At 47.1% G+C, this 24,577-nt stretch overlaps 1 protein-coding gene across 3 annotated transcripts in view; it reads right to left on the bottom strand.

Annotated features, from left to right (window-relative positions):
* The window catches only part of LOC142575738 (nose resistant to fluoxetine protein 6-like), a 191,958-nt gene that overhangs the window by 38,816 nt on the left and 128,565 nt on the right, over positions 1-24,577 (bottom strand). For 2 of the 3 annotated variants that reach the window (XM_075685344.1, XM_075685353.1), the window contains 4 exons: positions 5,656-5,773; positions 4,439-4,552; positions 3,392-3,479; positions 813-916 (listed from right to left, as the gene is read on the bottom strand). In XM_075685344.1, the coding sequence (XP_075541459.1) occupies positions 813-916; positions 3,392-3,479; positions 4,439-4,552; positions 5,656-5,773 (424 nt within the window). The remainder of the gene's footprint in view (positions 1-812; positions 917-3,391; positions 3,480-4,438; positions 4,553-5,655; positions 5,774-24,577) is intronic. The other variant, XM_075685361.1, reaches the window with a different exon arrangement.

Below are 24,577 nucleotides of genomic sequence, written 5' to 3'. Positions count from 1 at the left end.
CGTCGCCGCACGCCGTATGCTGTATGTGCGAGTGAAAGCACGCGAGGGGAGCAAACGATCGCGGCTCAATTTGGCGCGCGCGAGGGAGGAAAGCGGAGAGGAAACGCGCCGTCTTACGTCGCGCGAAAGGCCGTTGGGGGAAGGGAGGCAGGCAATTTGCATTTCAAATTTCAGAATGAAGCTTCAAATGTATTTCGCTTCATCTGGTTGACGTTTAACGGTAACAGTCGCCGTACTGAGTGATTACACTCTTGACATTTTATCAGCAAGCGTCTTTTTATTTGTTTTCTGTAAATTGTACAATGGTAAAAAAAAATCTCGGTGTAAGTAAGGCTAAGCATTATCTTACACTGAACTTGTGGCGGCACATTAGCTTAAAGCATGGGCTTAAGCAAACATTAGCATGGGCAGGACATGTAATAAGGAGGAAAGATAACCGATGGTCATTAAGGGTTACCGACTGGATTCCAAGGGAAGGGAAGCGTAACAGGGGGCGGCAGAAAGTTAGGTGGGCGGAAGTTTGCAGGAACGACATGGAAACAATTAGTACATGACCAGGGTAGTTGGAGAAGTATGGGAGAGGCCTTTGCCCTGCAGTGGGCGTAACCAGGCTGTTGATGATGATGACGACGACGGCGGCTGTGATGATGATGATGATGATGATGATGATGATGATGATGATGATGTACATATGGCGCAGTGCCAAGCGGGGCGTTTATTTGCAAAATGCGTTCTCTCTCTGGGTCCCTCAGAGTAGATTATGTTATTTTCAAGTAGCTGAAATTTCTATTCATATACGATCGGTGACGTACTTCTCCTGAATGATTCGCAGAAGCTTGGCCTCTGGATGATATTCAGGACAATCTCGAGCAACGTTCCGAGGAGAAGGACGGTCCCCAAGAGGCCGAACATGCATCTGAAAAGAACGTAAACGGATGTAAGATGGTGAAATAAATAACAATCGTGTTCATGGAGCGAGATAAAGCTTTATTGCTTGTGAAGCATCTGACATACATCGGGCAACGCACCATGGTTCTAAGCGTCTGCTCGCGATAAAAGCTAACCAATCACCATGCGTTCTCGGGGAGAACTATTCTTCACGAGAAGCGTAGCGTGAGAAACGTAGGACAGAAGTTTAAAAGCTCGCAGGCTCTGTAGCAGCTTGTCTGCATTTCTTTTTTGTCAAGGTTTTATCTTACTTATCTTTGGTATGAAGTTGAGGGTGTGACTGAATCCCGTCAGCTCGGGATGGAACATGACGAAATAAAACGTGGCACCGATCACAATATATTTAGTAAGGTTAACGTTACGGCTCCCACGCGAGAGCCTTGTTCAATGTTGTGAGCAAGGTTCTCGTGTGGGAGCCGTAATGTTAACCTTACTAAATATTTTGCGGTTGGTGTCGCGTTTTATTTCATCTTCAACATATCTTTGTCATATGAGCTATTGAAGGATAACAATATCCCAAAACGACGAAAAATACATAGAGACGCATCAGAATCACAGAACTCAAGGTAAAAAAAAGTTGACTCGCCATCCCGACCCTGCGAAAGTAGACGTACAGCGAAGCTGTTGCAAAACCACCACTACAACTGCTGAGGGGGGTATGCAGTGCTTTAGCGATGGTTCGGATGTCTGTTTTGAACTTGTTCTTAATTGAAGCGCACGCTGTTCTGTACGTTGTATGAGTAATGCCAATGAATGTATGCACTGTTCCCTTCACTTTGCTGAGTACTTGTAGCCGCTGCATTACGAGGGGGATGAGCCTTTGCTGATGATGATAATTTTCTTCACGGACGGACACAGAAAATGCCGACCATGAGAGGCCAACAGCTTCACTGTAAAAGATTGACAGGGCCAATGGCCGTAAATGCAAATAGACCCCATACTGGAACATGTTTGGCGCGGACATATATATATATATATATATATATATATATATATATATATATATATATATATATATATATATATATATATATACACTACGTGACGCATGACAACAGAAGAAGACAATTCTGTAAATACGTCATGAAACTAAAATTAATCAAGCAACAGTGACTCGTAAACAGTAAACCAAGATGGCGGCTTTTGTCCACTTAGCTCTACTATATGAGTTGCTGTTTGTGTAATTTCGTAAGTGCGCCAATTTTCGTCGATGTTTTTTTTTTTTTTTGATAAACACCTCGAACAAACTTATGATGCCAACTACGGAGGAAAGAGATTAACTAGGCCGGAACATTACGTGGTAAAACAGTTTCGGCACGTTAAATTTCAGAATCTAATTTCTAATCTAACGTGTCAAAACTGAATGGCCTCCAAAGTTGGCTTAACACTTGATCATGTCACGTGGAAGCTCGTTCCATCTGTTTGGACAGACGGTAGCGACGTGCGGCTGACGCAGACGCGAGTTTTGCAAGGGGGAAAACGAGGAAACTAAATATACGTTGCAAGAAACGACAGAAGTGGTACATCAGAGGAAGAAACGTGCAGAGGAGGGTTGGCAGTGCAACGGAACAAGTGCGCATCGATCAAAACCTGCCGGGAACCAAACATCATCGGGTGAGTCCCGATCGGCACCGAGTATCAGAGGTCACCTGATGAGCCGAATTTCGGAGGTACGGGACAGAGAAAAGGCGAAGCGAACGGCAACACGCGACAGATTGACCTGCTGAGTTTCCATGGGTGTGTGACGCTCATAATCCGGCCTTTCCTTTAGAATGCAGCGAATTTTATTACAATTGGTTATCTAGTTGTCTGATAAGAGCATTTCTGCCGTTCGCATGCGTTTGAATTGAGTAAGCCCAGTGTGAAGCTTCCGCTCAGTAACTTATAACCAATAAAACATAGTAGAATGGAAAGCTGAGCCATAGTATAGCGATGATTGATGGCTTGGTGTTAGTGGCACGAAATAACGACACCGACGAGAGCTAGATGACAGCAAAGTCCTTTTTAAATGCCTAATGCATCAAAGCCTTCCGCATTATGAAAAAAAAAGCTATTGCTTTCAGAATTTCGCGTTCAAAATGCAAATGGATGCTGTACCCATTTACCCGCGAAACGCTGTCATCCCCGCTCACCGGAGTGACGCAAAGTTCGGAACCTCTCGACCGGGTCCCACGCATCCATGCTTGTTGCTGCTTGGCGCGCAGAGCGCGTGTCGTTCTTGCGTGTCACTGGATATTTTTTTCCCTCGCATTTTAACGGTAATAAAGGTGTAGACAGGCTCTGAAGATATATGACGTGGGCATGCATACGTCGTTGCAGCTGACTTTTGCAACCCTCCGAATCCGCGAAGTCAATTTGCGCTGCAGTCGCAAGCCACGATCCAAGCAGAATGCGACATTTGGGGAAAGGAAAAAAAGGCAGAGACGTTGGGCGACGTGCTTACATGGCCACCAGCTGCTCTTCCGTGAGAGTGACGATGCCCTTCGTTTCGCACTCTGCGACGCTGACGCCAAGCTTCAGGTTGGCGACCGCTGCTCGGTTCCATGGAAAAGAGAAAAACGTAGTAGGCGTTCCGATTCATTCAGAGCGGCCGACACTTCGCAAACATGCGCGAAAGTTACGCGCGTTGTATGAAGAATTCCAGCACGCGAGTTTTATGCACAGAGATTACGACCGTGCAAATGAATGCCCGATATGAAAAGCGCGAAATGAAGCTGAGAGCAAAGGTCGATCGCTATAGCGTTCCGGCGCTAGCGTGCATTTCAGAGTTGTCGCATGTTTGGCCAGTGAATGTGTATGGTAAATGCGGCACAACATTACAATGCTTGTTACGTTTCGCCATAAACATGCACACATTTCAAAGTAGCACTACAAAGAAAGTTTATGCACGCCGATGTCAGCCTATATAGTAGCAACCAGTGCATTAAACTTGTTTCTCGGTTCAGTAACCTCTCTTTCGTATACCTGACTTTTTTTTCTGGATGCATTGGACAAAATGTTTTCAAGTTAAGAAACCTCGTGTGCTATATATCCACGAGCTTCTGTCGCGAGCTGACAATTCCCATTACTGCAGGCGACTTTTGATATCAACGACTACATGGATGTATACCTTTTGATCGCCGCGAAGACTGCAACTGTTGCAGCATCGCATGGTGTTACCTCACCAAATGCCCGAGTAATTCTTTCTTCGGCATGTAAATATTTAGGCAGGTAAAAGTAGGGGAAATAATCTCCTTCTCCGTGCTTTATCAATAACAACATGAATTTTAATCACACTTGTTTGTTCACACATCTGCACGTGATTGGTTGATCTTGGCTCCCCTTCATGATTCTGTTTCACTGCCTCGGAAACGCTAATCTGCAGTCTGTGCGCAACACAAAAAGCCAATGTCGATAAAAAAAAAATCCCTGTAAAGATATCAGGGATTCCCTACGCGGTACACCCCTACCAAAGGAGAGGGGAAAAAAAACAAAGACCCTCGGAGCTGACCTTGAGCAAACTGGACTCCCGGCAGGTTTATGGCGGAAACTTCCGGTCGCCGCCTTTGCCGCGCTTTTGGACCACCTACTCCACGCTGGCATCGCGGTGCGGTGCAGTAATGGTCTTTGTGTCCGCAGTGAAACAAACGAGGTACGGTGTAGTCAACAGTGTAGAGGTAACTGGCAAAAAATAGCGACAAGGATTTTCTATTTTTCTCTTTTTTTTATATATAAAGAGCTCCAATTCTTTGTCTTTTCACGGGGCACGCACTCGAGTTTGCTTATAGAACCTGAAGAGGCAAAACAGTCTTTTTTTTTCCCTACGTCTCGCACGGTGAACATTTACTGCTGCCAGAATGTAAAATGATAGAACGTACGTACACTTAGTGAAGTGGGTGACAAAGTCTCGCGAAGCGGTATGCGCATCCGCAGAATCTATATATATTTAACAATGACACATTACACAAAGACACATCAGCTTCTACAGAGCGACTGAGGATTAACATGTGTCGCCTAAACCCCTCTTCTCAAATCTTACAGCTTACGACACCGCATATTCAGGTCGTTAGCCATCCCCCAAATGAAAAAGCAAACAGCGATACAAAGCGATGTTCTGCGGAGGTTGCTACACGCTTCAGTAAGAAAAGGAAATATCACCGCCTTCACAAGTAATTCATCATTTGACCAAGTGCGTGAATAATAAATGGCGACTATATGAACTTTTAAGCAGTACTTGCCACGTATGGCTGCTATTGTGGGGAAAATGGTTCAATTACTGCGGTCCTTCTGTCTCAAGCGCATTTGAAAGTGTGCAAGCCGACTGTCATTATATCGAAGCAATTTACTGTGCACGCTAAAGTTCTGCAGTTCGTCGGCTACACTATCATTACTTTTTATAGTATGGCGTACGGGCAGAGTTCTGAAAAAGTCAACCAGTGCTTGCATTCTAAACACTTTCGAAGACAATATTCAAGTCAGGAAATACTTGCACTGTAATCTATTTCGCTGAAATGTACTGCAACTACACATTGCCTTACCTTTTCTTGCTTTGTTAGTCACCTGTTTTGTTTACGTGAGCTACAACGGTGCCTGTATTTCAGAAAAGCGTTTGTTGTCGGTACGAGACGTTCGCATACCAGCAGTGCGGGCATGTCGCACAGTGCTAACCATCGACAAGCGTATATAGTATATACGAGAGGTGGCTGAAGAGCGCATGGCAGCACCTACCTGGGTTGAGCATTTTGAAGACGTCCTCTTTGCTGCACGTCGAGGGAACGCAGATGCCCACTCGGACTGCAATGGATGTCTGCAACCTTGTGTAGGTCAGCAGCACGTCTTTGTAGACCTGCGTTAGTTTGCGGCGGTATGGATTCAGGCGCGTTAGTCGTGTATGAAAGATGGGCCACGTTCACATGCCCGTTCAAATCACATGCCAGACCATTCACATGCTAGACGCACATTGTCGCTGGGACAAGATGCTTTCTTTTCTCATGCGCTGCGATCATGCTCAGTTTTCGTGCGTGCTCCTATGTTATTCCGCCAGTAACCGCGATTGCCTCAGCTTATTAGGCTAGCTTGCTCCGTGGCGATTTGTAGTTGGGAATGCCAGTGCTAGACTTTGTAGGATTGTAAACATGAAGAACATGCTTAACACGGATGCAGAGAGGGACAAAGCAAGGAGAGGAAAGGCAGGGGGGTCAACCAGACGAGGTTCGGGATTGCTAATCAACAATGGAGGTAAAGGAAATGGGGAATAGAAAGAGGAAGAGAGTGAGTACTGGGCGCACGTGGGAGGATGCACATGGAGCACTATAGACGGCTTCTGAAATTCGAAATTCTTCGGAATTTCCTGGTGCCTCGGCTCCCGGTTTTGTGGCCATGGACGCGGAGCCTTCCAGAGGCCCTCCTGGCCAGCGGTCATCAGGGCCGTCCCTCACGAGGAAGAGAGGAAGCGTGCTCAGTGACACCGAAGACACTGAGCTATACTCGATGTCGGATGAAGACTCATCGGATGATAGCTTCATCACTGTCCGCAGAAAGAGGGCCAAAAGGAGGACTGTCAACGCGAACCCATCAACGCAAGCGAGCACGGCGACGTTGAAGTCACGGCCTGAACGCTGGCCTCACGCCATCGTGTTCGTACCAGAAGAGCCCTCAAACAACCTCCGACTGCTAAACAGGCAAGAACTATCTGTTTTCTTGGAAGGGGTCGTGCCGAATGAAATTAAGGATATTCGGATAAATGCACGCAAAAATGTCCTCGCAATCGATGTTACCAACGGGAGTGCGCTCGAAAAACTGAAGCAAATCTCGGTGCTAGGGCGCATCAAAGTGCGTTCATATATCCCGATGGATGACGCATCCACAGCAGGTGTCATTTATGACATCGATGTCGCCATTCCCAACGCGGACTTGCCTATCCTCGTCAAACCAGCAAGTGAGGGTGTTGTCATCACGCGTGTGAGCCGCCTTGGAACATCGCGCTGCGTCAAACTGATCTTCAAAGGAGATTGCTTACCAACACACGTCAAAGTCGGTCACTTCCGACACCCTGTTCGGCCCTTCATACCAAAGCCTCTTCAATGCCATCATTGCTTCAGGCTTGGACATGTCAAGGGTGTCTGCCCAAACTCGATACTATGTCCCCGTTGTGCTGAACCTCATGCGGAGGAGACATGCCGGGCTACTGTCCTAAAGTGCGGCAACTGTAATGGTTCCCATGCTGCCTCGTCTAGGGACTGCCCTCGCATCAAGAAAGAGGTCGCTGTTCTCAGGCAAATGGTTCGGGACAATTCAACACACAAGGAGGCTGCTGCAACGATCCGGCGTCGGCGTCGGCGTCACCGAACCGCCTCAAAAAAGGCAGAGCCGCGAAAGGAGAGGGCCGCTTCCATTGTAGCACCCACTTTCTCCAATCAGGCCAAAAAGGGGCTCAACAGCACAAGGAAGTCGCCTGAAAGGAATTTGTCTCAAGAAGAATGGCCTGCGCTTCCAAGCCAGCAATCTCCCACAGAACCACAGATTGTCAAGCCCGCTCGGGAGCGTGCTCCTGCTGCTGATGCCACGCCTAAAGCAGATCGCCAAGTCCTTTCAATGCTGCGTCCCCTCATAGATGCCATTCGAGTGATTCTGTCGAACCTTGGAACTACGTCTGCTCAAAATGCACTGAAAGTACTGGACGCCTTAAACCCAGTGCTTGAGTGCCTCGAATAGAGACATGGCCAGCCATCGCCCATCGTTTCGAGAGGAAGTCAAGGCAGCGTCAATCATACAATGGAACGCAAGAGGACTAAAATCACGCCTTTCGGATTTTCGTCAGTATATATATACTCATTTGTTCCCAGTCATTGTCATGTGTGAGCCTAATGTGTCAAAACCAGTCAGATTATCGGGATACGAAGCTGTTATATCCGCAACAACTCATGCATGCAGCAAAGTCATCGTTTTTCTTCGTCAAGAACTGACATATGTTCGCCAGCCGATTCCGCCTCATGATAAAAATCAATACGTTTGCCTAACAATCAAAAAGGGCAAACTCATGTTTACACTTGTTGGCGTTTATGTATCGCCTTCAAGTGTTTTTGATCCCAAACGATTAACGAACATCTTGTCTGTGTGCCCTGCCCCATATGTCATCATCGGAGATTTTAATGCGCACCATATAGCGTGGGGAAGCGCAAGAACAAATGCAAGAGGACAAAGACTTGCAAACTTCGCCTGTAACCACGGCCTTTCACTCCTGAATGACGGCAGCCCAACGTTTATACGAGGCGTGAATTATGGCAGCTGTCTTGACCTAGCTTTCGTCTCCAGCAGTTTCACAAGATATGTTAAATGGTTTTCGGATATCGAGACACACGGGAGTGATCATATTCCCACATACCTTGTCATCAAAGGAATGTCCAGTCCCACCCCACGGAACACCATTCGATTAATTGACTGGACCACTTTTACTTCCACCATGGAGGATGCTTGTCGAGAGGGCTTGTCCTCTGGATTAGAGGAAGCAATCAAGTCTGCAATGCTACACGCCGCGCGCACGGTCACGGTTTCGTCGAAGCACACGGAATTGGATATAGAGTTGGAGCGACTTCGTGCCCTCCGTCGTCGTGCGGAGCGGCGTTACCGGCGTACAAAATCCATCGAAGACCTTAGGACGGCCAGACGACTGCAAAAGAAACTTCAACGTCGCATGGATAGATTGGCATCTCGACGTTGGGCAAGATTTTGCCAGTCACTAGACCCCCGAAAGCCACTTTCCCACATCTGGAGAACCATACGTGGTCTACGTTCCTTCCCTGAACAACGCTTCCCATTCAAAGCGCTGGCGCTCTTCCAGGGGCGGCTAGAGGCTGATGTTGCAGAAGACTTTTGTGCAAGGATCGCTGGCCAAGCAACCGGTCCAGGCTTTCGAGCCCCCAGTCGCATCCCTGTTTCACGTGACGGCCGCATGGATCTTCCTTTCACAATGGAGGAACTAGAAGCGGCTCTTGCTCTATGCAGGCGTTCTTCATCCGCGGGACCAGATGGAATATCCTACCGCGCCTTGAACAACCTGAGTGATGGCGCACGGAGAGAACTGTTACGTCTCTACAACTTATCTTGGCAGGATGGCATGGTTCCCGAAGAATGGAAGATAAGCCGCTTGGTCCCTCTCCTGAAGCAAGGCAAGTCCCCACTTGAACCCACCTCATACCGCCCAATAGCGCTGGCCAGCTGTGTGGGAAAGATAATGGAAAAGATGATCCTTGCCCGCTTGGAGTGGTACCTGGAGCACTACAACATGTTACCGAATTGCATGGCTGGTTTTCGTCGAGATCGCTCTTCAGTAGACAGTGTTGTTGATCTCATTACGTACGTCCAGCTTCAAAAGTCACGCAAAAGATTATGTGCAGCTTTGTTCTTGGATGTCAAGGGGGCATACGATAACGTATCTCACGAGGCTATCCTCGATGCTCTTGAGATGGTTGGTCTAGGTGGTCGAGTTTTCCAATGGATCTCTCATTACCTTTTTATGAGATCTTTCTTTGTCTGTACCGGTGATAGTAAAACCGCACTACACTACACGTACCGAGGTGTTCCTCAAGGCGGTGTACTAAGCCCTACCCTATTCAACCTCACACTCATTGGTCTCGTTGATCATCTGCCAGCAGCGATCAAGATATCAATGTACGCCGACGACATATGTATATGGACCTCAGGTGTGACACGTCCTCAGATACGTGCAAGACTTCAAAAAGCTGCTACTCTAATAGCTATATACCTCCGCAACCAAGGTCTTGAAATCTCGTCAGACAAATGTGCACTGATGGCGTTCACTCGCAAACCAATGACACCCTACGCCATATCAATAAATGGCCAGTTAATTTCTTATGAGAAGACTCACAAATTTCTTGGCATAATCATTGATAGAGATCTCTCATGGAGCCCCCACGTGACCTACTTGAAGAAGCGTCTGACAGCAATCTCCCAACTCTTCAAGTTTCTGGGAGGAAAGACTTGGGGAATGTCAGTGCATGCAATGTTGGAATTGTACAGGGCTCTTTTTCTGGGCTTCTTGAGATACAGTTTGCCCGTACTGACCAACACCTGCCAGACAAATCTCCGTGCTCTACAGGCTATTCAAGCTCGGGCTCTCAGGGTTTGTCTTGGTTTGCCAAAATGCACATCGATAGCAGCGACTATTGCGATTGCTCGGGACCAACCTATACAAACACACATTGCGGTAGAAGTGTTGAGAGTGCACATTAGGCACGTTGCCCGTGCCTGTTCCCACCATCTGGCAACACTACCGTCAGAAAGGCCGCAGGCAGCATTTTGTACTACGATTTCGGAGTATTCCACCTGCCTCCCGTCAGGCTTCACCCCCGCAACTAAGCCATCGATTCCTCCCTGGTGTTTGGCTCGACCCGCAGTGCACCTCACCGTACCAGGCATCAGGAAAAAATCTGAGCTGTCATCACCTGCTCTTAAACAACTAACTCTGCTCCTTTTGCACGAGAAGTACGCCGAACACGTACATATTTATACTGATGGATCGGCAACTCTCCAGTGTTCCTCTGGAGCCGTGGTCTTCCCAGCGAAAGCCACCACCATCAGTTTCAAGACATGTCACCCAACGACACCGATGGCCGCGGAACTTGCAGCCCTTCGCGCTGCACTTCGTCTCGTCAGCCAAGAGCAACCTCGAAGGTGGTCAATATTCAGTGACTCGAAGGCTGCACTGCAATCTTTGCTATCGGCCCTGCGGCGCGGACCACACGAACAACTGGTATTTGAGATTAGAGAACTCATTCATACCTTAACTGAGAAAGGACACCACGTGACATTTCAGTGGCTTCCAAGTCACTGCGGAGTCATAGGGAATGAACACGCTGACAACGCTGCTCGGTCGGCTCTTCAAGGGGACGAAGAGGAGCCGATACCGTTATCAAGGACAGATGCCGCTCGAAAACTTCGAATGATCAGCCGTGACATCACGTTCTCCTTGTGGAACGCTGGAAGTTTTCACGACTACCGACTCCACAACCTTGACTACCCTCTACGCCTTTGTATTCCAGCTGGACTCTGCCGTCGCGAAGCTACCCTGCTTTGTCGACTATGGCTAGGGGTGGCTTTCACCAAGTCTTTCGCTTACCGAATTGGATGGGCCGACGACGCCACGTGTGAGGACTGTGGTAACGAGGAGACTTTTCAACACCTTCTTTGTGACTGTCCTCGATATAATTTGCAGAGACAATCACTCGCAACCGCGATAGCGCGCTTTGACCAAAGACCTCTCACAGAGGAACTTATTTTACAATACCGCCATCACAAGCCATCGCAGCAGAGGGCGACGAGGGCACTGTTGCGGTTTTTGAGGGCGACAGGATTGGACAGGCGGCTGTAGCCTGCACAAATGTTGATAGTGTGGCAAGTGTCACTGTGCTGTGCGATGGCAGTATTCGGTGCCAGTGACCGATGGTGACTGTGTGTCTAGGCTCCTTCCTTTCCTTATCTCTACTTTGTTACCACTTTACCTCCCCCTCCCCTCTCTCCCCAGTGTAGGGTAGCCAACCGGATCTTTTTCTCTGGTTAACCTCCCTGCCTTTCCCCTTTCCTCTCTCTCTCTCTCTCTCTCTTCTGAACAAATCAAACGGGCGAATCAGACGGTGCTAAACGAGGGTACTATATAAGTATATATTTGACAGAACCAGTGCTAGCAGGTATAGAGTGCTGTACGATGGGCTTTTGTGGTGGCTCCTTCACATACTATACATAGCGCTACCGTTGCCGGACAACGCCATGCTCCCGTAAGTGCTCAGCATTGGGAAAGTCCCAGGTATAGCGGCGAGAATTTGTGCTGAACTATCGCTTCCTATCATTTCAGAAATACGTCGTATTTTGAACACAGGAGCGGAGTCTAATGGTCAACGGAGTCTAGTGGTGAACAATTATCCAGGAGCGCGAACATTTACGACTGGCTTGGAAAAGAAGTCGACGTGCAAGTGAATTTGTTTCCTTCAGGACGTACAGTCTGTGCTAAAGGTTCACATGGCGCGGGTTTCGCGGAAAGGCTCAGTTTTTTCTTAGTTTGGGGACGCAGAGTCGAAATTAATGCAACGCTGTGTTCGTAGCGCATATAACTTTCAACTTTGTGTTTCAAGCTATGTGTCAAGGTCTCTCGGAAATCAAGCGACCTCGCAAATTACTCGCCATGCAAGCTTCTGACGTCGCTAATACGTCGCTAACGTTTGCAGCAGAACGCGGCACCGCCCACGAATGTAACCAACGCAAACACTCGGCTACATTCGTTGTTCTTTACTGCACAACAACAAAATGTTGTTTGTCAAGAACCCTCACCCCCCGCCTCTTTTTTCTTTTTTTTATTTCCACAAGGTAGAAGGAATTAATGGCTGTGCTGACATGAATTGTAAGCGCATTACATTTGCTGGCCGCCACTGCTTGCCATCGCATTGCCGTTTCACAAAAGTAGCGCAGCCGAAACGAACTCAGGAAAGGGTTACAAAGCGTGAACGTGTTCTTCTATGTGTTCGTCGCAGCAAGATTCCGAAGCGAATTAGGCGCCAACTATTCCATGCGCGAGTATTGTGCATTGGCCAATTCACAAGGAGCTGCTCAGCTGGCTTTTCATTTTCGTCACTGTCGTCAGCGTGACTGTGCACCACTTTTTGAAAATGTGACGATTCTTGTCATGGGACGGACAAAAACCGAAAGAGAAATACTTGAGGCATTTTATATCAGTGCACAAGAGGAAAGGAAAATGCATCAGTGTGCCTTCCAGCTCTCTGAGCGATAAAGAGATAGCTTGTCTAAAAGGCTGAATTTAAGGATTTGGTAGTTAGGGCCAAAGTGGTGTGTTCATCAATTTAAAGAACTTGCACCTTGCTAAGAGCATTGCGCATGCGTCAGAAGTTCGATGCGCGAGGGTTGATCCGTGTCTTCATATATAGGTCAGTTGCTAGTCCAGCGTTGTGGTGTCTCTTCTTTCTGTCTTGTTCGCGTCTCATTTCTTTCGCCGGTTTCCTCAAGCGTCAGCATGAACCAACTGGCCCAGCAAGCAGCTAGCACTTCCACGGTATCTTAGCGCAGAAGTTACCCAACGCTGGCGAGTGCAGGACGGGTGACGGTGCTAGAAAACGTGACGAAGTGCCCAAGAGTGAAGCGCGCGCTGTCGAGTTCTTGGACACCGGTATACAGTGGTCGTCGCTGCGTGCACAACGACCGCGCTACCATACTATATAGAGCGAATGTGCCTTCGGCTTTCTGACAGTACTTTCAAAAGGCGTGCTGCATTTACTCGCATAGAAGTGAGGCCTGTACGGAGCGACCCGTTCGATTCAGTGAGAAGGAGCACTGCGTAGGTATATATTAAGCGAAGCGACATGTCTGCACAGCGCCAGGGACGAGGACTGAAAGAAGAACACAACACAGTCCTCGTCTTTTGAGCTGCGCAAACATGTCGACATTGAATCGCCAACTCGCCCAAGCTTCCACATTATTAAGCGAAGCGGAAGAATATTGCAGTTAGGGGTTCAACGGTCCTGGCAGAAAACACATTTCTCTAGCTTGATATTGCGGAAATGCCTAATGGCAATGGAATGGCAATAGATGCCTTGCTGGCCTTGGATCGGTGTCCACACTGCGACTATCTCGCATTCTCTCTATATCTGAGCCAGAGGACCATCATGTGATCTGAACGTGAGCCGCAGTCTCAGAGTAGCCGCGCAGGTGTGAGGAGGTGCAGCCTCTTTACTGGCAAAGCCACCGTTTATATATATATATATATATATATATATATATATATATATATATATATATATATATATATATATATATATATATATATATATGTGTGTGTGTGTGTGTGTGTGTGTGTGTCACTTACCAAACGTCATCTATTATTAGCGACACTTGTTCATACTAGAAGGTGCTGTGCTATGTTTATGCGCTTTAAATGTTTCAAATTACAATGAAACCAACGTGAATGTGATACACTTAGCTAACAGCTCAAAGGAAACGTTATTAGCCTAGAAAGCAACAGAATATAACCACAAATAAAAGCAAAAGACGTTGCAAATCGTTCTCTGAACATATTAACGCTAAGTCGTAGAAAGAACCATTGGCTTCTCATGGTCCCCAAGGAGGATGAACTGCAGCGCCAGATTTACCTCTACAGCAATGTTAGTATGAACACTTAAAAAAAAAGAATAACATCGGAAAAGGCATTGCAACAAAATCGCATGTATGTTTAGTATCGCATAACAGAGCTCCCGTGCCGCGGTAGCTCACTTGGTTAGAGCGTCGCTCGCGTAATGCGAAGACGTGGGATCGTTCCCCACCTGTGGCAAGTTGTTTTTCCATCCACTTTCATTGCCACAAATTTATCATTTCTTTACAAGTGATTTCCCCTGTGTTTTCCTTGGTGTCTTTGTTTGTTGGCTTCTCATGATACAGGTATGATTAACAAAAATCGGGCCCCTCGGTTAACCCCCTTTCTTGTCGTTCAGTAATGCGCAAATATTTCAAAATAAAACCCCAGAAACGCCACAAGCTGAACCAGAGTTTCTCTATGTCATAGTTCCGACGAAAAGACTGAAATAGAAGAAATAATGAAATGAAAGAGACTGAAATAATCAGAAGAATAAGAATGGGCTGGGGTGCGTTTGGCAGGCATTCTGAGATCATGAACAGCAGATTGCCATTATCCCTCAAGAGAAAAGTTTATAACAGCTGTGTCTTACCAGTACTCACGTACGGGGCAGACACCTGGAGGCTTACGAAAAGGGTTCAACTTAAATTGAGGACGACGCAACGATCTATGGAAAGAAGAATGATAGGTGTAACGTTAAGGGATAAGAAAAGGGCAGATTGGGTGAGGGAACAAACGTGAGTTAATGATATCTTAGTTGAAATCAAGAAAAAGAAATGGGGGGGGGGGGGGGCATGGGCAGGACACGTAATGAGGAGGGAAGATAACCGATGGTCATTAAGAGTTACGGAATGGATCCCAAGGGAAGGGAAGCGTAGCAGAGGGCGGCAGAAAGTTAGGTGGGCGGATGAGATTAAAAAGTTTGCAGGGACAACATGGCCACAATTAGTACATGACCGGGGTAGTTGGAGAAATATGGGAGAGGCCTTTGCCCTGCAGTGGGCGTAACCAGGCTGATGATGATGATAGTTCCAACGGCTTTCTCGACAGCGGCCAAACAGCTTATCGAGCTTACTACGGAGAGAGAGAGAGAGAGAAAATGATGCGTAGAAAGGCACTGAGGAGAGCTCTGCTCATTTGGATCGTGCAGATACGCTCCCCTAGTACGAACCCACAAGGATAGAGAAGGAAATCTTTAGGATAAATTGATAAGTGTGGACTCTATAGTAGTAGAAATCAGGATCAGTATGGCAATGTCAATCATCTCCTTATCGCGTCGATCGCGAGCAAGCACGAGTGGTGGTTGTCCGAATGCCAGTTAGTCAATAAGCGCTCTTACATAAGAGTAGTTTTGCTAATACGGGTGGAGTAGTTCCCGTAAGAATGCTTTCCTTTAAGCTGGCGTCCTGCGTACCTTTGCGGTTTATTGGAACACACAGACTCTTGTTTAAAACCCACAAGTATTAGGACAATGCGCGAATACATATCAACATAATCCTTTTAAAGCCACTAAGGCAATCCACTGAAGACGACTGAGGCCCCCGCCAGTCCGCCTTATTAAGACCTATGAAAGCAATTCTATAGCTGGCCTTAATATTTTCTTCTTTCATTTTTTTCTCTATTGCTCAAGCTTCTTGTGAAGCGCTCAATAAAAATGTGAACGAAACACCCCGTAAAAAAATATAGTCGCACGGAAATAACTGCATGTGAGTTCGTAAACGACCGCTACTGCCTATAGCGCGCATAATGCGAAGTCACGTGCGTACGCAAATCACGCAGGAGGCGTCGCGTGCTGCACGCAAGGGGTCCGAGCAATGGCGGATGCACGCGACGCAGAAAAAAGAAATTGTACTTCGCGTTTTGCGTCTTGTGTCGGCGAAGACACGCAACTATATACGCAGCGAATTTATCCTATACTTACAGTACGAGTCGCGGAGCGTTCATTTGCCGACCGCAATCCTGTGTTGCGTTTAAACTCTGACTATATATGCGCCTAAAGTAAGGTAATTAGAGAGTTTTAGAATAGGGGACGTAACATTTGGAGTCCCACTGAGTTTTCGGCGTGCCTGCGTTGAAAATACACAGGAGCAACGAGCTTTTCAAATAGGGTTTTGCACACGTGGTCTTGCGAATGGAGACTGTGCCGTGCACTTGCAGCGCCACTGCGGCTTCAAAGCAAAACTACGATAAATAATGCATGGAATGTGATAAAGGAAGTAGTTTTTGGCTTACTCGATTCGGTGTTTTATAAATAAAAATTTAGGGTCATCTAATTTAGGGTCATCATCAGTTATTTACCGTCACTAGCCAAGTTAATCAAAGAGGTTAATTGCGCGCGCGTTCATAGCTCGTAGCGTCGATATCGTTGTAGGCGATAGTTTACGCATCACAACAAGAGACGCGCCGCAGAGTGACGAACGCGCCCCTCAGCCACCATATTGGGCCTTGGGGAGAAGGCGACACATTTAGTCAGCACTACAATGCCGTGATTCACAGGACACGACGTGCTCGACTTTGCTGAAACGTCCCACAGCGCCACGGTAGGATGAAACACACGCAGCGAATTTCGGGGAGAAACGCGCTCCATAACTTCTTTCTTCGACGTCAGCTAGAAGCAGCTGTCACTTTTTAAAGGTATATTAATGCGAAAGCACTACATGCCCCATGAAGCGGAAAATCCGACGAGCGTCCGGCGTTAAGACCCTATGGTACCAAAACGCACGTGACCAGGAAGAGGACATCCCGTGACCAAAATGACGTCACGTTCCCGGCGCTGGACGAGCTGCGGTTCGCATGCAAAATCCCATGGTGAACACCCCGGCGTCAGACGGACGCCTTGGCACACACATGCACACACACACAAAAAAATGGCATTGCCCAGTTAGAAAATCCAGTTGGCACACGCTCAAAACCGACCTGGCCCACTCCCAAAATTGACTTTGCCCAATTCGAGCACCTGAACAAGTGAAAAGTATCGCGCGAAGACTCAGGATGCTTTCGCACTCAATGCACGTAAGGTAACTTAAGCGCTCTGTAAATTTCCCATTTTTTTGTATGCTACGCTCATACCGCCTCAAGCGTCTCAAGCGCAAAAGAGCCAACGAACACTGCCATGCAGTACAAAACATGCAATAACAGGTCCAGCCTGTCGCGAATAAAGTGCATGCAGGCTGAAATTCTTTAGCGTCGCAGCTTTCACATTTGCGGTGATTGTCAACCATCCTGGCTGGTCAACAAACGGGTTCACTGCGCGAACTTGGCGCAACAGAGATATGTCATTGCCCTAGTTAAATCGTGCTCGGGAAGTTCCTGCCTTCTTTAGTGCTATTGCTCTTGCTGTTGAGTGCGGGAGTTGGCCGACGTTGAAGTGGACTTTTAGAACGGAAGGTTTATTCACATTATGTACAGTACTTAGAAACAAGTAAAATAACAGTAAACAGTCATCGTCGACCGGCAGCGAATGGTACGCTGCGGCCCGCGGTAAGCAGCACGTGTCTGAATGTCTCTCCTTTTCCGATGGTTCGCTGCCTTATAACCCCTTCAGTCCGTGACGGTCACGCCACCTTGAGCCAATCGTCGAGCCCGTACAGGTGTCATGTTCGGACAATGGGGACACTCACTGGGCGTTTGCCATTTCCGAGAAATGAGTGCGCTCGCAAGACAACTGGACCCGCCACATAGCTTGAAAACATTGTGCACCTACGTCGTACAAGAAGGTAGAAGGGTCCGCGATGATAAAAAGTCTTACCAAGGTCTTACGCTAGAATTGTTCGTAAAGAAAATTCCAGCCAATCTCGATGCTTGGTATATTATTACAGAAGGCGGAACTCCAATGGCAATCGGAGGAGCACTTACGAACGAAAAACATTGCGAATTCGGCCTAAGGTTAATTGTGCACTCGAATACTTGTGCCAGTGCTTCCTTCACACTGAACATGTTATCCGTTTTCAAGCGAAGCTTGTATTGGCTCACAAGTTTCGGTCGCGTTGTCGAAGTCACTCAAAATAAAAAAAAAACCAGTTGCTCCCAGAGCAGAGCAGCTGCGGGAAAGGGCGGTTTGATGAGTTGAAAGCTGCGCCGGCGCCGGAGCGTTGGTCATTAGCAAGGATTCCAGCTGCATAGGCGCGCGTTCACGCCACGCCCGCAACCAATCAGAGCCGTTTCGCTTCCGCCGGGGAAGGAAACGGCAGGAAATGGTCTCGAGTGCGCTGCTCCAGCTTCGTTTCCGTTCAGTTCAGTCTCGGAAAACGGATGGGACGGCCACGCACTGTGCGTTCACCCGAGGAGCAGGCAGCCTTCGACGAGCGGCGGCGAGAACTTGCCCGTGAAAGGGCCCAGGCGATCCGACACCAACGAGAAGAACATCGCGAGCTGAGGGATCGGGAGGCCGAAGCAATCCGGCACCGTTACCTGGGGGTGACTTAAACGTGACGAACACCCACCCTGATTGCTTAGTGGCTATGGTGAAGGGCTGCTAAGCACGAGGTCGCGGGATCGAATCCCGGCCACGGCGACCGCATTTCGATGGGGGAGAAATGCGAAAACACCCGTGTACTTCGATTTAGGTGCACGTTAAAGAACCCCAGGTGATCCAAATTTCTGGAGTCCACCACTACGGCGTGCCTCATAATGAGAAAGTGGTTTCGGCACGTAAAACCCCATAATTCTTTTTTGAACCGTGAAGTGCACGAAGGACAATTTTCGCTTATCCTCATTTCCCGGTAGAGGAAAAGTCGCCGATTTTTTAATGCAGCATCTTCAACTGTAAAACGAGATTGTAAAGTAAAAAAACTTAATGGCGATGTCAACGGTGTTAGTTGGCGGCCTATTTATGGCTGTGAACTGATTCTAGATCAAAGAAAGCTTTATTATACGGTGCTAGCTTTCTCCATAGCAAACAATAAAAACAAAATGATATAGACAGGACAACCCAGATAAAGTCCCACTAGACAGCTGCACTGTGTAATCAAGAAAGTAAGGTTTGAAACTTAACAGCAAGCAGTTCTCATTTACAAATCACATATACTTGTGCTAAACTCAAATTTTATTTAATGTAGACAACGACATTTTATAGTAAAGTCGCCGGCAGAAGCTATGCCGTCCAGCTATTGCATTTTTTTCCCGCGACAGTTCTTTTGCGAACCCTCCCGAACTTTGCTGACCATGGCTGCTACTGCTGGCTGCTGCTGTCTGTCCAAATAGCGCATACACAGGGCAGCCCTCACATAACAAATCGGCTTATATATGCATACATGGCGATATATGTACTACCCCTACAGATGCGTCAATGGCCGGCTCTGTTCTCTACGGAATCACACAATTAGACAACGAGCGCTACCTACATAAACATCCTCACTGCAACAAATATAAGCTTTTATGCGCATATATAATACGTTTTATTAAAGCGAATATTTTTGTGCCTTATTTCCCGGGTCTTGGCGCGTCTGCTCGGTCGGTTTTTGTACGATTGAAATGGGCCGATCCCGGAGACAGGGCGGTGCGCAATCACGTGGATCAAGTGGTGCGGTTCTCCGTGCGTGTTGGGGGGGGGGGGGGGGCAGTTCTCCGAGCCTGGTATCTAGGCACGTAATCGCTTGTCATGTTTTATAAGAATTAAACGTTTTATAACATTTAATTCACCGCTTCACGAAAGCTCCAGGTCACGTAAATTCAGGCATCCGCGTTGGATATATATATATATATATATATATATATATATATATATATATATATATATATATATATATATATATATATATATATATATATATATATATATATATAAGTTTTCTTTTAAGTTCGAACTTCGCTCTCACTTCTCAGCAGCCGTTCCTCACAGTACTGCAAGAAAGGCATGAAACGATTTACGCGAAAGTCAAATTGAAGTCCTATATAGGGCAAAGCTAAAGAGAAGAGGACAGAGCCGCCACGGCTGCCTGCGTCGTGAGACGGACCCTTCCAGTTCTACTCGTGCGATCTGTAGCTGCTCCATGACGTGCGCGTGCCTTCCTGATGAAAAAGAAAAGAAAGAAATTAAATTACGCTTTATTTGTTTTCGGTTTTGACCGCACTGAGTTTTATTGCCAGTCTGGGTGGCGCCGAGGAAAAATACGCGTTTAGGTCGTCGGCGCGCACGGTTTGGGTTAGTTTACGCAGCGAATAAATAGGAGGTTCCACGTTTCGCGTGAACGCTTCATGGCTTCGTAGAAGTAACCCCGAAGGAGAATTTGTCGCCTAACGCGCGCATTATAACCGGCCTCGTGAGAACTGCGCGGGAAGTTTCCACGCATATGGTGCCACAGGCGGAGAGTCCTTGCTTGCCCAACTTTTTTCTAAGGATCAGCTACTGAATGCGGCTAACTTTTGCCGGGTCTTTTAAGAAGACGTTTCGCTGCGCGGAATGGTGTTTAATGACCACGTGAAGGTGTATTTATTTCCTTCTCAGGGCTTATTATTATAATAAAACGCGGAACCCACGCTGATTCACACTAATGATCGAATGCATACGTCATAACGCCAACCAAAACGAAGCCACCTGTTCCATGCCACGATGTAGCGTAAGCATGTAATCATCCTCGCTACATCAGCGACGTGAGCATCTTATTGCTCCTCCAGGGGAGAAGGGAAAATAAGAAATCGTGGCATCGACTGCAGAAGTTGCATGAGTGCGAAGGGCTACTAGTAGCAGTATAGCAGGCAGTAAGAAATATGTACAATGAATACCTGTAATGAATACCCAATAGCGAATAATAAATGCCTAGACAGAGATAGAGACAAGAAAAGTTAAAGGCAGTGTGGTTGACCAGAACGTAAAAGCTAGTCGGCTACCCCACATTCGGGAAAGGGGAAGCGGAAGGTAGAAATCGAAGAAGAAAGTAGAGATACAGAGAGACAAGGCGCACAGACATACAATCACAGGCGGTAACTATCTGCAATGAATACCTAGTATATGCGTATACTATTCGGGTACCCTTCTTCTATAAACACAAAAAACAAGTGGAAAAGTCCTAACGATGGAACCGTAAGCCTAGGTGGGGCAAAAGTTAGGTAGGGTGAAGCGTACCGACTACTGGCGAGTGATGTCCAGACTAAGCTACGGTTTGAAGAGAGAAAGAGGGAAAGTTGTCAGGAAAAAAGCATTTCGAATTGGGGGGTTTCACGTGCCAAAACGACGCTTTGATTGCGAAACACGCCGTAGTGGGAGACTCCGGATTAAGTTCGGCCACTTTAACGGTGCCCCCAATGTACGGGGCACGAGAATTGCGCATTTCGCCCCCAGGTCAGGAAAGAGCAGGCACACCTGTTAGCCGCCGGGGGAAAAGAACGGGAATTCGGGGCGCAGCTCGAGAAAACATGTGACACTTTGGAAGAGGATGGCGCGGTTAGCATAGAAGCAACGAATGAGAAAGCCAAAATAACGGCAGAAGCCTCAGTCGAGAGTGAGGTAACTAGACAGGAAACGAGCATGCTCTCGCCAGCAACGAAGGGCATAATAAAGAGACATCAGAACACGAAACTATCACAACGCCGAGCACTCTTGAATGATAGCCATAATGTTATCACATTAAAATATTCCGACCAGCCGCCACGAGAGGTGCGATAGCTTGCAATATGAGTGCGATTCGTAGATGGTCAGTGGGATGCCAGTTATGCGAGCCACGTACGTTCGGTGCGACTGACCGTAATGGCTATTGCTGAATTTATTTTCCAAGGGAGTGTATGGGAGCGGGCAGTGTTTTTAATGTGCTTAGCCTTTGGAGTGTCAAAGGGGAAAAAATTAATGTGCGTTATGCTTGGGAAGCCAGTCCCGATTGTAGAGATCATTTTCACATCACTTTCATTTCTCTTTTCTTCATTATTTTCCACATTTTAATTTCGACCTCAGCTCATTACCCCTATCCTTACCTTGGCTTTATTGTCTTTCTATTCCCTCTTTTCCGTCCCCCAGAGTAGGGTAGCCAACCAGACGCATTTCTGGTTAACATCCCTGCCTTCTCTCTTTATTTCCTCCTCCTCCTCCTCCTCCTCCTCCATTGTCTGTTGGCTTTATCTATATGATCGTGATTAACAAAAATCAAGCCCCTCTGTTTCCCTTCTCCTCGTTCATCTAACACACACACACACACACACACACACACACACACACACACACACACACACACACACACACACACACACACACACACACACACACACACACACACACACATACATACATACATACATACATACATACATACATACATACATACATACATACATACATACATACATACATACATATATATATATATATGCACCTCCACCAGAAATGTTACGTGTGGAAAGACAAAGACGAAAGATGCTATTTACACGCTATTTACACTGGAGCCAGGCAGCCAGGCTGACACTCGCTCGTGCCAAGGGCACCGACCAACTTCTTCGTCGTTCTCGCCGCGGCTCATCTCTTGAGCATCACTCGATGACATCGTAATAATATATATATATATATATATATATATATATATATATATATATATATATATAGAGAGAGAGAGAGAGAGAGAGAGAGAGAGAGAGAGAGGAGTCTGGCTTTTCAGCAAAAAAGCCTGAATCAAGTGCGATGATTGTGCAGCAGCATTGTCGTGATGGATGCGCCAATTTCCTGCTGCCCACAACTCCGGTCTCTTGCGCCGCACAGCATCACGCAGGCGACGGAGGACATCCCTGTAGTACTCTTTGGTGATTGTTTGAACCTGTGGTGTGTACTCCTGGTGTATACTCGTGGTGTACCACACCGCGGGAGTCAAAGAAAGAAGTCAGCATCACTTTGACGTTGCTGCGCACTTTGCGGGCCTTTCTCGGTCTTGGTGACGTGGAATGCTTCCACTGTGACGACTGGGATTTGGTTTCCGGGTCGTACCCGTACACCCAAGACTCATCACCAGTGATTACGGTGTTCACGAAGTCGGGGTCACTGTTTGTGGAATCCAGCATGTCCTGTGAGACTTCAACACGAAGTTGCTTTTGCTCCACCGTGAGCAGCTTCGGCACGAATTTCGCCGCAACTCTCTTCATGGCCAAATCTTCGGTCATAATGGAATGTGCAGAAAAAGTGCTGATGCCCACCTCTTCCGCAATTTCTCCGATAGTCGCACGACGGTCCCGCGTCACCACAGCGATCACTTCGGCAATGACCTGGTCATTTCGGCAAGTTGATGGCCGACCGGAGCGTGGCTCGCTCTCCGCCGATGTGCGGCCGTATTTAAACCGGTTGTACCACTCCCTAATCTGTATGCTGCTCATAGCATCGTCACCGAAAGCCGTCTGAATCTTCCGAATGGTTTGCACTTGGCTGTCGCCCAGTTTCTGCCAAAATTTGATTCAGTAGCGCTGCTCCAGTCGCTCCGCCATTTTCTTTGCAATAAAAAACCGACGAGAGCACTGCGCACTACCTCCCTCAAACGCTGCGTCCCAGCGACTGACGCTGTTGGCAGGCGGGAAAACATTCGCGCATGCGCACGAAGGTTCAATGTCGGCTGATGAAAGCGCGCCTGTCTCATATCCATCAGGTGTTCGCAAAAAAAAAAAAATTAAGGTCGGATACTTTTCTAACAGACCTCGTGTATATATATATATATATATATATATATATATATATATATATATATATATATATATATATATATATATATATATATATATATATATATATATATTGGACGAACTTCTGCCCAACAAAACAACACGCAGTGCAATCTGATCTGCAGAACCGTAATCGCTGGTGTTCCCTTAAGTCCTAGAATGTACACCACTATTCGCGTCGCGTACGTAATGTGATTGCACAAGGTTCGGTGAAAACATAGGCAATAGGCAGAACAAGCGATAACATTTGAGAAATTGTATGTATCTGATACTAGGCGACTCTTGCGCTGAGCGATAACGTTTAACATTAGCTAGCCGGTGAAAGACTGTTACCGGGGAAAGATAAGCAAGTACATGCGGTAGTATATATATATATATATATATATATATATATATATATATATATATATATATATATATATATATATATATATATACGAATGCGTCCTAGCGACACTGTGTCTATTCTCCTTGTACGGTGGTGCTGAACAGGTTTAATTCTACTTTTATTTTGCGTCACGTTGTCCGAGTAGAAAAACGCCGTGAAGTGCGACGGCCGCGCTGGGAGACGACCAGGCGCTCGGCGTAGTGAATTCAGCTTGCACGCACAGGCAGCCGCATCGCGCACACTAATTGCCGGGGAACGACACGCACAACAAGAAAACAAAACAGGCTAATAAAGGTGGAAGGAAAAAAAAGAAAGAAAAAAACACGAACAGCCGCCGCGTGCTCTAGAGAGGGAGAGAGGAGCAGGCTTTGTCGTCAAGGGAAGCTCCGCGAACAGGCGAGACGCCGCAGCAGCTGTAGTCGTGACGCGTCTATTGGATGCTCATCTACATAAGTGTTTAGCGGCCGCTAACAGCGACTGCTTCG

Source organism: Dermacentor variabilis, chromosome 1, assembly GCF_050947875.1.
Source record: "Dermacentor variabilis isolate Ectoservices chromosome 1, ASM5094787v1, whole genome shotgun sequence".
Lineage (NCBI taxonomy): Eukaryota > Metazoa > Arthropoda > Arachnida > Ixodida > Ixodidae > Dermacentor > Dermacentor variabilis.
The sequence above is the reverse complement of the archived record's forward strand: the minus strand, read 5'-3'. Positions and strand labels throughout refer to the sequence as shown.